The following is a 14,509-nucleotide window of genomic DNA, read 5'->3' on the forward strand; positions in this document are numbered from 1 at the left end:
AAAAAGCTTTTGTGTTTTCGAAAGCTATCTAATTAAGAAGACTTCTTTGTCTTATCATAAGAACATTGTTACACTTTAAACTGATTTCACTCAAAAGACAAAAGCTTTTAAAATTGAGAAAGCTTTTGTTGCGTTAAAAAGCTTTTAGAATATATAAAAAGCTAGAAGCTCAAAAAAGCTTTATTAGTTTGACATAAAAATGCATATAAACAAGAGAATTTTTTTTCATACTTTTAGGGTCTTATGCATAAACTTTTATCAAAGATTTATAAATCAAATTTCATACAAAATTTGTATTATAAACCTTTGATAAATGTTTATGAATAAGGCAGTTAATATTTTCTATTTATATCTTTAATCCTCTAGGAATTTCATAAATCAAATTTAATTGCTACATATTTTAAATTCCTAGAATTAAGTTAATAAATTTAAAAAGATATGGTTTTTATAAACATTTAATTTTTTTTTTGCCAGAAATATGTAGTTATTATAAATTAAAAACAATCATTAGCGGTTAATTATTGTCATAAGAATTTCTAATAAAGAAAAACGTTTCAAATCCACTGAAGCCAAAGCAAAAATAAGCCACATTTTTTTTGCAACAAACAAACACACATCTGTTGCTAATACATTTCATAAAATTGTAACAATTTGTTATGATATTTTTCTAATGATTGTTAGTTGCAGTAAATAGTTATTGTTAAATGTTGTTGTTACATTAAGCCATAATTAAATGACATTGGTTTTTCAATTCAACAATAACTAGACATTTTTGCAATGGCAACAGCCGCAACAAGCCTACTGGTTTTTTAATTGTTGAAAAAAATACAAAATAAATATTTGTTTTCTATACAAACGATAACACTAGCTAAACAACTGAATTCGATACCCCTAGTATTTGAATAAAGTTTTAGTTTTTCAATTTGTTTTTTTATATCAAAATATACGTATAAAAGTTATTTTATTTGGTTTGGTTTGGTTGTTTGCAAAAACAGAATGCTGAAGAGTTTGAAACAAAAAAACTGTCTAACATAAATCACTCAAATTGTTGGGCTTTTAGCATTGTTTAGTGATTGACTTGGAATATGCGACATGTTGACATGTCTGCTTCGCACAAATAAACAACAAAAATCTATACAAAACCACTAACAACAGCAATGCTATATAATATAATATTATATAGAAAAATCTAAAAAGTTGTTAATACTTTAAAAACAGGAGGCGGTTAAGATTACAAACAAACAATTTAGTTAAACAATAACAGAAATGAATTGCTAAAGCAAAAAGCAAAAACATTTTAATATTTAAAACACACACACACATAAATATTAGTTAATTTAATAAATAACAAATTACAGCTGAATAATGGTTAATAAATAAATCTTTGTAAAAGGATTTAAAAATTCTATAAAAATAAATGTTTACCGCTTGTGTCTTAAGTCTTTTGTTTTGCATATACTACGGCTGACAAACATTTAAGTTTTTTAGAATTGTCATCTCATTTTAAGAATCATTTATTGTTTAGTTTTCTTACTACTTCTGCTTGTTTTTCTGTTTTTCTTTTTGCCAAGCCCAATCTTGTTAGTTATTTTAGTGTGTCTTTTCCAACTCTTACCTGTGAATTAACTGGCATTGATTCCAACACTTTTACATGGTACTCATTACTTGCAAATACTGGTGGATTATCATTGACATCCTGTACTTCCACGACAATAGTTAAATTGCTTGATAAACGTGGCTGCCCAGCGTCCATGGCAGTGACAATTAACGTATGTCTTTGTGAAGTTTCGTAATCTAAGTGTCGTGACAATGTTAGGTGGCCTGAACGTGCATCGATAGCGAAAAGATTTTTTAACATAGAATCCATAACACTACCACTGCCACCTCCACTACTACTACCACCACCACCTCCACCAACAACAACAACATTATTTTTGCCACCATATGCAGATGTTGTGCTTGTGGCTAATGTTGCTGACGATGTTGTTGCTGTTGTGGTAGCTGCTGCTGCTGCTACAGCTTGATTATTTAAAAGTTTCTGTTTCAACTGCATTGCGGGTGAAGAGTTTAGATTTGTTGTTATTTGCTGTTTCATAGAAGATGTTCCTCCGGCTGCCAATGATGATGCTGATGCAGTTGCCCCTGCAGACATCGTGACATTGTTTAATGTGTCTGTTGTTAACATTGTCAATATGTATGAGACTTCAGCATTTTTACCAGAATCCTTATCAAAAGCATGAACGGCATATAATGGTTTGCCTAGTTCAAAATTTTCCGGTACTGATATGCGTATTATGGGTGATTCGAATTCGGGTGCATTGTCATTAACATCTTCGATGGTGATGATGACCTGTAAGGGAATGAGGAAAATATTTAATAATTTTTCGTATTTTTATTATTTTTTGTCATTTAATGAAAAGATGGACTAAAAAGTAAGCGACTAGACTATAGACTAAACTAGACTATAGACTAGACTATATACTAGATTATAGGCTAGACTATAGACTAGACTATAAACTAGACTATAAACTAGACTATAGACTAGACTATAGACTAGACTATAGACTAGACTATAGACTAGACTATAGACTAGACTATAGACTAGACTATAGACTAGACTATAGACTAGACTATAGACTAGACTATAGACTAGACTATAGACTAGACTATAGACTAGACTATAGACTAGACTACTAGACTATAGACTAGACTATAGACTAGACTATAGACTAGACTATAGACTAGACTATAGACTAGACTATAGACTAGACTATAGACTAGACTATAGACTAGACTATAGACTAGACTATAGACTAGACTATAGACTAGACTATAGACTAGACTATAGACTAGCCTATAGACTAGACTAGACTATAGACTAGTCTAGACTAGACTATAGACTAGACTAGACTAGACTACACTAGACTACACTAGACTAGACTATAGACTAGACTATAGACTAGACTATAGACTAGACTATAGACTAGACTATAGACTAGACTACAGACTAGACTATAGACTAGACTATAGACTAGGCTATAGACTAGGCTATAGACTAGGCTATAGACTAGAATACAGACTAGACTATAGACTAGACTATACACTAGACTATTGACTAGACTATAGACTAGACTATAGACTAGACTGTAGACTAGACTATAGACTAGACTATAGACTAGACTATAGACTAGACTAGACTATAGACTAGACTATAGACTAGACTATAGACTAGACTATAGACTAGACTATAGACTAGACTATAGACTAGACTATAGACTAGACTGTAGACTAGACTATAGACTAGACTATAGACTAGACTATAGACTATAGACTAGACTATAGACTAGACTATGGACTAGACTATAGACTAGACTATAGACTAGACTATAGACCAGACTATAGACTAGACTATAGACTAGACTATAGACTAGAATATAGACTAGACTATAGACTAGACTATAGACTAGACTATAGACTAGACTATAGACTAGAATATAGACTAGACTATAGACTAGACTATAGACTAGACTATAGACCAGACTATGGACTAGACTATAGACTAGACTATAGACTAGACTATAGACTAGACTATAGACTAGACTATAGACTAGACAATAGACTAGACTATAGACTAGACTATAGACTAGACTATAGACTAGACTATAGACTAGACAATAGACTAGACTATAGACTAGACTAGACTATAGACTAGACTATAGACTAGACTATAGACTAGACTATAGACTAGACTATAGACTAGACTATAGACTAGACTATAGACTAGACTATAGACTAGACTATAGACTAGACTATAGACTAGACTATAGACTAGACTATAGACTAGACTATAGACTAGACTATAGACTAGACTATAGACTAGACTATAGACTAGACTATAGACTAGACTATAGACTAGACTATAGACTAGACTATAGACTAGACTATTAGACTAGACTATAGACTAGACTATAGACTAGACTATAGACTAGACTATAGACTAGACTATAGACTAGACTATAGACTAGACTAGACTAGACTATAGACTAGACTATAGACTAGACTATAGACTAGACTATAGACTAGACTATAGACTAGACTATAGGACTAGACTATAGACTAGACTATAGACTAGACTATAGACTAGACTATAGACTAGACTATAGACTAGACTATAGACTAGACTATAGACTAGACTATAGACTAGACTATAGACTAGACTAGACTATAGACTAGACTATAGACTAGACTATAGACTAGACTATAGACTAGACTATAGACTAGACTATAGACTAGACTATAGACTAGACTATAGACTAGACTATAGACTAGACTATAGACTAGACTATAGACTAGACTATAGACTAGACTATAGACTAGACTATAGACTAGACTATAGACTAGACTATAGACTAGACTATAGACTAGAATATAGACTAGACTATAGACTAGACTATAGACTAGACTATAGACTAGACTATAGACTAGACTATAGATTAGACTATAGACTAGACTATAGATTAGACTATAGATTAGACTATAGACTAGACTATAGATTAGACTAGACTATAGACTAGACTATAGACTAGACTATAGACTAGACTATAGACTAGACTATAGACTAGATTATAGACTAGACTATAGACTAGACTATAGACTAGACTATAGACTAGACTATAGACTAGACTATAGACTAGACTATAGACTAGACTATAGACTAGACTAGACTAGACTATAGACTAGACTATAGACTAGACTATAGACTAGACTATAGACTAGACTATAGACTAGACTATAGACTAGACTATAGACTAGACTATAGACTAGACTATAGACTAGACTATAGACTAGACTATAGACTAGACTATAGACTAGACTATAGACTAGACTATAGACTAGACTGTAGACTAGACTATAGACTAGACTATAGACTAGACTATAGACTAGGCTATAGACTAGACTATAGACTAGACTATAGACTAGGCTATAGACTAGACTATAGACTAGACTATAGACTAGACTATAGACTAGACTATAGACTAGACTATAGACTAGACTATAGACTAGATTATAGACTAGACTATAGACTAGACTATAGACTAGACTATAGACTAGACTATAGACTAGACTATAGACTAGACTATAGACTAGACTATAGACTAGACTATAGACTAGACTATAGACTAAAATATAGACCAGACTGTTGTTCAGACTATTGATCAGACAAAAGTCCAGAGATTCTATACTAATCAGTTTTATTCATCGGACTATACTTTGAACCAGACTATATAATTTTAAAAAATGTCGGACGTATATTTATGTTTTACCTGTGTATAACCCTGTATACTATTATGACCCATAGTTGCCTTGATATTTAGAAAAACCTGTGCCTTCATCTCATGATCCAGGCTATTGGCAACTCGTATATTGCCCGAGTTTTCATCAATGGAAAAGTAACCTTCAGGATCTCCGGAATAAATTTCATAGTGAACAGCATTACGATTGGCTAAAAGGAAAAAAATAAATTTATTAAAATTTATTCAAACATAAGAAAATTAGGTCAGAGTACTTAAGTCATCTGTGGCTGTTAGAACCTATAGTATTGCATAGAAACTAAATTTATTATATTTATTACATTTATTATATTTATTAAAGCTTTTAATCGCTGTCTAATATTAGCTTTCTGGGCTTTTAATTTAGAATTACCTTAAGAAGCTTAGGATTATATAAAAGGCATAGTTGTCGTTTAATAAAAAATATCCTTGAATTTATAAAATATTTTTTTCCTATACTCATTCAAGCAAAAGAGCATTCATTAATTCAATGATTTGGAAACAAATATCTGAACATTTGATTGACAGCACAGACAATTTCTTTTTGCAGTACAAGCTTCTTCAAACCAAAGTCTTTTTTGGAACATTTTTTTATTTTATTTTAAAATTGAGACCGTTTTTGTGTTTACATGTATGTGTGTGTGTGTGTTTATAACTGGTTGAATGTTTTATTTTCTTTAGAATACACGATTGCACAGTGGGGCAGAATGGAAATTTTTTGGAAATAAATCTGGCATTTCTAAACGGCTGATCCGATCGGGATAAAATTTGGTGTGAGCGTAGCCAAGGAGTATTCGAGTTTAAGTTTTGAAGATGAACCCTGCAGATGCCCCAGGGACGGCGCTGTGGCGGCTCAAAGTAGGGTACCTACGACATGTAAAATTTTTAAACTCGTGCCATTTTTTTGTTTTTCACCCAAATACAAAGATTTTTATATTTTGTGAAAGCGCTCGACGAGATCTTGAAAAAACATGCTTGGACATACTACTTATCTCTTATAATATCCGAGTTATAGGCATTTAAAAATTTAGTGATACAAAATTTACCATACCTTGATCCGCCTTTTTTTGAATACCGGGCGTAATTTTGGACCAAATGGACTCAATTTTTTCTTGTTAGTTAGACAACAAAATTTCCAATAATATACAAAAAATTTCAGATCAATATCGTTTACAGATCCAAAAATATACGTTTTTTAATTTAAAAATTCAAAAAATTTTAGATTTTTGGCGTTTTTTTGCCAAAAATGTGTCTTAACTCTTTTATTAATAAAATAAAATTTTTATTAAGAACATATAACAATTTTATAGTTTTCTAAAAGGTATCTTTACGCAGAACGCTTTGGCGTAAAAAACTTGTCCTATTTTTTGAAAATGTTGCCACTGCGTCCTTCCGAATATGACCTATCTTTTATCAAAACTTCAACTTTGGGCGACATGTTCTAAAATCCCAAAGCTGGGATCAGAAAACTGAAAGCAGTTTTGGAAACCTCAATATGTTTTCTATTTACTCCAAAAGTATTTTCCCAGCCCTGAAAGAAATGTGGACCCTATGGGCAAAAAAGTAAAAAATCCCATTTTGGGATTTTCATTCCTATTTTTGGGAATTGCGGGATGCCCTTTGACCTTTTCAATTTTTTTTTTTGCATTTTCTTATTTGAAATGACAAATTTAACAAGCGTTGAAAATTTCATTGAGTTTTGTTCATAAATAAAGATTTTGTCATATATTACATATTTGTTTAATTTCTAAAACTATGATTTATATCAAAATTTTAATAGGGTCGCAGATAGCTACAACAATTTAGTCCATATTTATCCCTTAATATCATTTTTAGTTAGATATAGAAATTCTCGACCCTTTACAAAAAATTGTAAGCCAATATCTCAATTACATTCAAAAATATGTTCATTTAAACCTGTATCCTTTACTTTCATATTTTTTATATTTTAGTATTAAATATGACAGAACATATTTAAATCTTATATTTACCTATTTTCTATTTGTTTGCTTATCCTTATAATTGAAAGGTCCTATTATGCTTGAATTTTCAAAAATTTATAACCATTTTTTACCTAAATTTTTTCGACAGATCATTTCGTTCTGTTTCGTTTATGATCATGTAGGTAAAAATATACAGGTAATGATAATTTCGATTCATTTACTAATAAGAAATATCAATGACTGAATTACAGGTTATAGTAATATAGTCCTAAATGTTAATAGGTAGACAATTTGTAATTTTTTACTTTGAAATACCTGTATCGGAAATGACAAGAATTGGTATATAAGTAAACTTCTCAGATTTTAAGTACCATATTTAATAAATCTACAATGAAGATTACATTAAAGTACGAAGAGTTGTGTTCCGTTTTATGGAGTATATCTTCAAAAGGGCCAGAAAGAATTGAAGACATTTCAAATTATATAAAAACTACATATAGTAGAAAAGTAGACAAAACAGGCATATCAAAAATTGAAAACTTTTTGATGTAAAAAGTAAGTCTGTGGATGGAAATCAAAAGAAATTTCGATTAAAATTTTGTAGTTGGATGGAAACTACTACGGAAATCTCAACTTACAACACATCAACAGGAGCGCCTTGCAAGTCATACGAAGACTTATGTTCAAGGTAAAAAAAAAGAGGGTCACACAAAAACTTTTTTCAATCTCAAATGAGGAAATTGCTGATACATTTAACGAAATGCTGAAAAAGGAAAACCAACATATGGATGTCGTACATATTGCAACTATTCTTCCTAATGCATCACCAAAACGACTTAAGCGAATTGTGGAAAGTATACCAACTCCAACATCATAATCAAATTTTACTGAAGAGGAAGCAATAGCGCTTATGTTGGAACTGGGTCTCAGTCGAAATAAGTACCAAATATTAAGGAAAGCTCTGCATGAAAAAGGACACAATATATTACCATCATACAAGGCGATCCAGGAAAAAAAAAACAAACTATCCTACTAAATCAACAAAAAATAATGAAGAATTGAAAGAACTGAGAGCTGCGGAAAAAAGCATAATCCAAGAAGAATTTAAAGTTCAGATGGGATTAAACATCGACAAACCACTTTCAAGTTGCGGTAGTACAAATGACGGTAATACGTCGAGAAGGTTTTTTCGTGATTTTGAAATTACTTCAAAAATAACTGGAATCGACAAGGAGTTGCTTCGAAGAGTTAAAACTATTTTAATGGCACTGAATAGTAAACATAAAATTAATGAAAATCGATTTGGGGAATACACATCTGAAATTTCTAAATTACTTGTATCTCTGTATCCATGGAGGGAACTAACACCAACAGTACACAAAGTATTGTGTCATGGTCAAATAATAATTGAATCGAATATTCTTCCACTTGGAGAGTTAACAGAAGAAGCCCAGGAAGCGAGGAATCGAGATTTTAAGCATGTTCAACTATTCAGCTCAAGAAAATGCTCCAGGCAATCACAGAATGAAGATATTTTTAATAGTTTACTTCTATCTTCTGATCCTGTTCTTTCAACTATGCGAAAAAGATGGATTTGTTATGAAACTCTATCATCTCAAAACAAGGAAGATTTAAAGGACTTATATTACCTTCTGGATATGTATACCGATATGACAGATTATTTTATAGAAAATAAGTAGTGTTAGGAATTAACTATATAAGTAGGTTGTAAGAATTAATTGTATTATGTTTAAGATAAACAGTTCAAATAAAAAAAGCTATTATACTAACTGATGATATTGTATTAAATTGTGTTTTATATTTCGGTGGGCGGGAAAGGTAATTTGTGTGGGGTGATTTAGGTGTTGTTGTGCGTGGCTCATAATAAAATTATAATTTTTTTATTTTATATACAATATTATAATAAAATAATTAACTAAATAATTTTTAAAAATTGTCCAAATATTTTATTCAACACTAAATGTATGTTCTGTCATACTTAATACTAAAATATGAAAAAGATGAAATTAAAGGACACAGGTTTAAATGAACATATTTTTGAATGTAATTGAGATATTGGCTTGAAATTTTTTGTAAAGGGTCGAGAATTTCCATATCTAACTAAAAAATGATATTAAGGGATAAATATGGACTAAATTGTTGTAGCTATCTGCGATCCTATTAAAATTTTGATATAAATCATAGTTTTAGAAATTAAACAAATATGTAATATATGACAAAATCTTTATTTATGAACAAAACTCAATGAAATTTTCAACGCTTGTTAAATTTGTCATTTCAAATAAGAATATGCAAAAAAAAAAATTGAAAAGGTCAAAGGGCATCCCGCAATTCCCAAAAATAGGAATGAAAATCCCAAAAATGGGATTTTTTACTTTTTTGCCCATAGGGTCCACATTTCTTTCAGGGCTGGGAAAATACTTTTGGAGTAAATAGAAAACATATTGAGGTTTCCAAAACTGCTTTCAGTTTTCTGATCCCAGCTTTGGGATTTTAGAACATGTCGCCCAAAGTTGAAGTTTTGATAAAAGATAGGTCATATTCGGAAGGACGCAGTGGCAACATTTTCAAAAAATAGGACAAGTTTTTTACGCCAAAGCGTTCTGCGTAAAGATACCTTTTAGAAAACTATAAAATTGTTATATGTTCTTAATAAAAATTTTATTTTATTAATAAAAGAGTTAAGACACATTTTTGGCAAAAAAACGCCAAAAATCTAAAATTTTTTGAATTTTTAAATTAAAAAACGTATATTTTTGGATCTGTAAACGATATTGATCTGAAATTTTTTGTATATTATTGGAAATTTTGTTGTCTAACTAACAAGAAAAAATTGAGTCCATTTGGTCCAAAATTACGCCCGGTATTCAAAAAAAGGCGGATCAAGGTATGGTAAATTTTGTATCACTAAATTTTTAAATGCCTATAACTCGGATATTATAAGAGATAAGTAGTATGTCCAAGCATGTTTTTTCAAGATCTCGTCGAGCGCTTTCACAAAATATAAAAATCTTTGTATTTGGGTGAAAAACAAAAAAATGGCACGAGTTTAAAAATTGTACATGTCGTAGGTACCCTACTTTGAGCCGCCACAGCGCCGTCCCTGGGGCATCTGCAGGGTTCATCTTCAAAACTTAAACTCGAATACTCCTTGGCTACGCTCACACCAAATTTTATCCCGATCGGATCAGCCGTTTAGAAATGCCAGATTTATTTCCAAAAAATTTCCATTCTGCCCCACTGTGGATTGTTTAAGATCTTAACGATTTATATATTGGATTTTTGTTTCATTTAGCTTGTTAAATATTTTAAAAGTTGTTAGTAAAGATTTTGAAGTTTTTTGTTTATTTTTTTGTTAAATATTAAATTTGGCAGTCGTCTTGTTTGTTGCAGCATTTACTCTGCCATCCTTTTTTTTTTTTGTGGTGTTTGTTTGCGGTAAAACCATTTGAAAGCTAAATTTCAACAGAAATTTTATATTATACTTCAAGGCATCAAAATAAAATACTTAAATGAAAGCATAATATAGAAAAAAAAAACCCCAATAAGAAGAAGAGTTTGAGCTGCTTTTTAGCTTTAAATAAACCATTTTGTTGCATTGTTCCAAAAACGTTTTCATGATAGTCATCATGATTTTGTATATTTAAAAAGATGTTTTCTTGCTCTCGTATGCAAAACTTAATGTTCTTATTTGATTTTTTTCTTAAAATTGATTTTGTATTTTTTTTTTTCTAAAGAATTCTTTGGAGTTTTAAAAGTGCTTTTTGGTTTGGGTGTCTGTGTGTCTGTCTGTTTTTGTTGGTGTTGAAATGCAATTTACTTCCTTACTTAAATTCAAGTGATTTTTTTTTTTTTTTTGATTTTTTATTTCTTAACAAAATATTCTTTCTATTGTTATAATGAGATTTTTATAATGCCATTTGATTCGTTGGTTAAATCAATTTTAATGATCCATTTATTCTGGCTTTGAATTGCATTCAAATTATCAAGTGTTTTGCCAAAATGACAGTTAGTTTTTTTTTTTGGTTAAACAGAAATAGGAATCTTCAAGACAAGTCAGAAGTTTATTTTCTAAAGAATTTTGTATTTGCTTTAGTCTTTTCTTTAAGCTTTATTAGAATCTTTTATATCAATATTAAAGAAAACTTTAAACTTTAAGTGAATTCCTTAATAAGTACATAGTTCACTTCTAAAGGATGGTTCTTTTATAATAAGAATTAGCTATTGTATACCCACTACAATACTTGGTTATAGTAAAGTAATGAGAGTTTCTTAGGTTTTTATTACGATCTCTTAACTCTTTATACTGATTTCGAGAGTGATACGAAATGATTTGGTGTTTCTACATTGATCAACACTACAGAATGATCTATAATATTCACTATAGCATGATCTATAGTCTTCACTGTAGAATGATCTTTAGTCTCCACTACAGAATGATCTTTAGTCTTGACTAAAGAATTCTCTATGTCTTCACTAAAGATTGACCTATAGTCTTCATTATATAATTATATTATTATATAATATAGAGAATAATGTATGATTTTCACTACAGAATTATATACAGTCTCGACTATAAAATGATCTATAGTCTTCACTATAGAATGATCTTTAGTCTTCACTATAGAATGACCTATAGTCTTCATTATATAATCATCTATAGTCTTCACTGTAGCCTTAACTAGAGAATAATGCATAACATTCACTACAGAATGATATAGATATCGAGGTTCTGGATCATTTTATTGCCTCAGCAATAGTATAGTATCGATTATAGTATCTAGTATAGTATCTAGTATAGTATCGATTAGATATTCACTTACATATAGTCCAGATCATTCTAAAGTCGAGATGATCTAAAGTCTCGACTAAAGATTGATCTACACAGATAGTCTCGATGACAGATTCATCTGCAATCTCGATTACATATTGATCTATAATCTCGATTAAAGATTGATCTACGATCGACTATAGAACAACCTATAATCCCAGCATTACTTGGGATTACTTGATCTACATATAGTATCGCACAGTGGTATAGGAAAAAAAAAAGAGGGAAATAATTCGGTAACTTCTAAACGGTTAATCCGATTTTAATGAAATTTGGTGTGCACAAAGAGGAGGTGTTGTCGAGTTTAGGTTTTGAATTTGGACCTTATAGGCCAACCAGGGGCCCGGCAGGGGGTCATCAAATTAGGACACCTCGGCTATGTTAAATTTTTAAAACGATCCTATTTCTTCATTTGAGTTCCGATTTAAAAAAAAATTCGTATATAGAATCTCCTCATCGAGCACTATAAAAAATGTTGTCATAGCAGTAAATTATCTCTTATAGTTTAGGAGATATTCGCATTTGAAAATTAAAATTTTAAAATTTTTACCGTCCTTACTTTAGTTTTTTTTGATAATAGCAGGTCCAAATATTCCCGATTTTCGCCATTTTTTTTTATTCGCTTAACAACAAGTTTATATATCAAGCAGTGAAAGAATTATGTAAAAATCATGACTGAGTCCAAAGTTATAGGCATTTTAATTTAAAAAATTAAAAAAGGCGATTTTTTGTCATTTTTTTGGGAAAAAAGTATCTTTTTCTTTTTAAGTTATCTAAAAAGTTTCTAAGAAGATGTATATAGAATTTATACTTTTTGGAAAGCTGACTTTACATAAAGTACGATAAATGAAACAAAACCTAAAAATTTTTGATACCGAGGGGACCAGGTCCATCCAAAAAAACCCTATTTTTTATGGAAAATTAAATTTTGAGCAAAAATTCTCAAATCGCATAGTCGATATCAAATTATAGTGACCTGTTTTATATGACCCAATATGTTCTTAATCATTTTGTAACGGGTTTCGATAACCCCGCCCCTGGTATGGATATAATAGGCAAAAAACTAAAAAATCCCATTTTTGGGATTTTTTAAAACTTTTTTGGGAATTCCGGGATTTCTAATAAGAAAATTCGAAATTTTGATTTAATTTTGGATTTTAAGTAAAAAAATCTACCTAACTGTAAAATTTCATCAAAAAATATTCATAAATAAAATTTTTATTGCAATTTGAAAAATTTGTATCTTCGCAAAAACTGAATAAAAAACATTTTTTAATTTTTTTTAAAAAAAGTATTCCGCGAATTTTTTAATTTTCAAAAATTATATACAGTTTTGAAAAATAGACAAAATTACCTTTCCATTGATATATAACATGCCTACCTAATGTTTTTTAAGTGACAAATTAATTAGGGAAAACTCAACATCTTTTAGAAAATTTGCCTAGCACTATTATTTTCATCCATAAGGTTAACTCTTAAATTTGTTACATATATGGATGAAAATAATAGTGCTAGGTAAATTTTCTAATTAATTTTTTCCCTAATTAATTTGTCACTCGGAACTCAAATGAAGAAATAGGATCGTTTTAAAAATTTAACATAGCCGAGGTGTCCTAATTTGAGGACCCCCCGCCGGGCCCCTGGTTGGCCTATAAGGTCCAAATTCAAAACCGATATATCGGTTAAAGACTAATCTATAGTATCGACTATGGAGTAGTCTATAGTTAGAAAATGATCTATAACTTCCAAAATAGAAATATATATATTCTTCCTATAGAGTGATCTATAATTGAGATTCTAGATCATTTTATAGCCTCAACAATAAAATTATCTAGTATAGTATCGATTAGATACATATTTTTCTACATATAGTCGAGATGATCTAAAGTCTCGACTACGGATTGATCTATACTACAGATATAGTCTCGATGACATATTGATCTGCAATCTCTATTAAAGATTGATCTACGATCGACTATAGAAATATCTATAATCCCAGCATTATTTGGGATTAACAATAGATCATATAGATCTATAGTCTCGTCTATAGACTATAGATCATATAGATCTATAGTCTCGACTTTATAATGATCTATAGTCCTTGCATTACTTGAATATAGTTGAGTAATATAAGTCTTTAAACTGAATTATATCAAAGTGGAAAATTGACAAGTGAAGCTTGAAGATACTTAATAACTATTAAATACCACCTGCATTACTTGGATACAGCTAGGTAATGATTATCTTGCAAAAAGCTTTATTGTGGTAAAAAATGAACATTTTAACAAAATCTATTTTATTTTGTGGTTATGCAATGATATTTAAGATCCTTTGTATACCACCTACATTACCTGGGTGTACTTAAGTAATAAGTTTTTTACAAG

The 14,509-nt window shown here is 30.2% G+C and overlaps 1 protein-coding gene across 1 annotated transcript in view; it reads right to left on the reverse strand.

Annotated features, from left to right (window-relative positions):
- The window catches only part of LOC119606317 (protein dachsous), a 271,844-nt gene that overhangs the window by 31,815 nt on the left and 225,520 nt on the right, over nucleotides 1-14,509 (reverse strand). Inside the window, 2 exon segments of the mRNA XM_037959761.1 lie at nucleotides 1,616-2,350; nucleotides 5,325-5,503. Coding sequence (XP_037815689.1) covers nucleotides 1,616-2,350; nucleotides 5,325-5,503 — 914 coding nt within the window.

The sequence above is a fragment of the Lucilia sericata genome, unplaced genomic scaffold (genome assembly GCF_015586225.1).
Source record: "Lucilia sericata isolate MDLA Ls3-8-SP2 unplaced genomic scaffold, ASM1558622v1 Contig000571F_arrow, whole genome shotgun sequence".
NCBI classification, from domain to species: Eukaryota; Metazoa; Arthropoda; class Insecta; order Diptera; family Calliphoridae; genus Lucilia; species Lucilia sericata.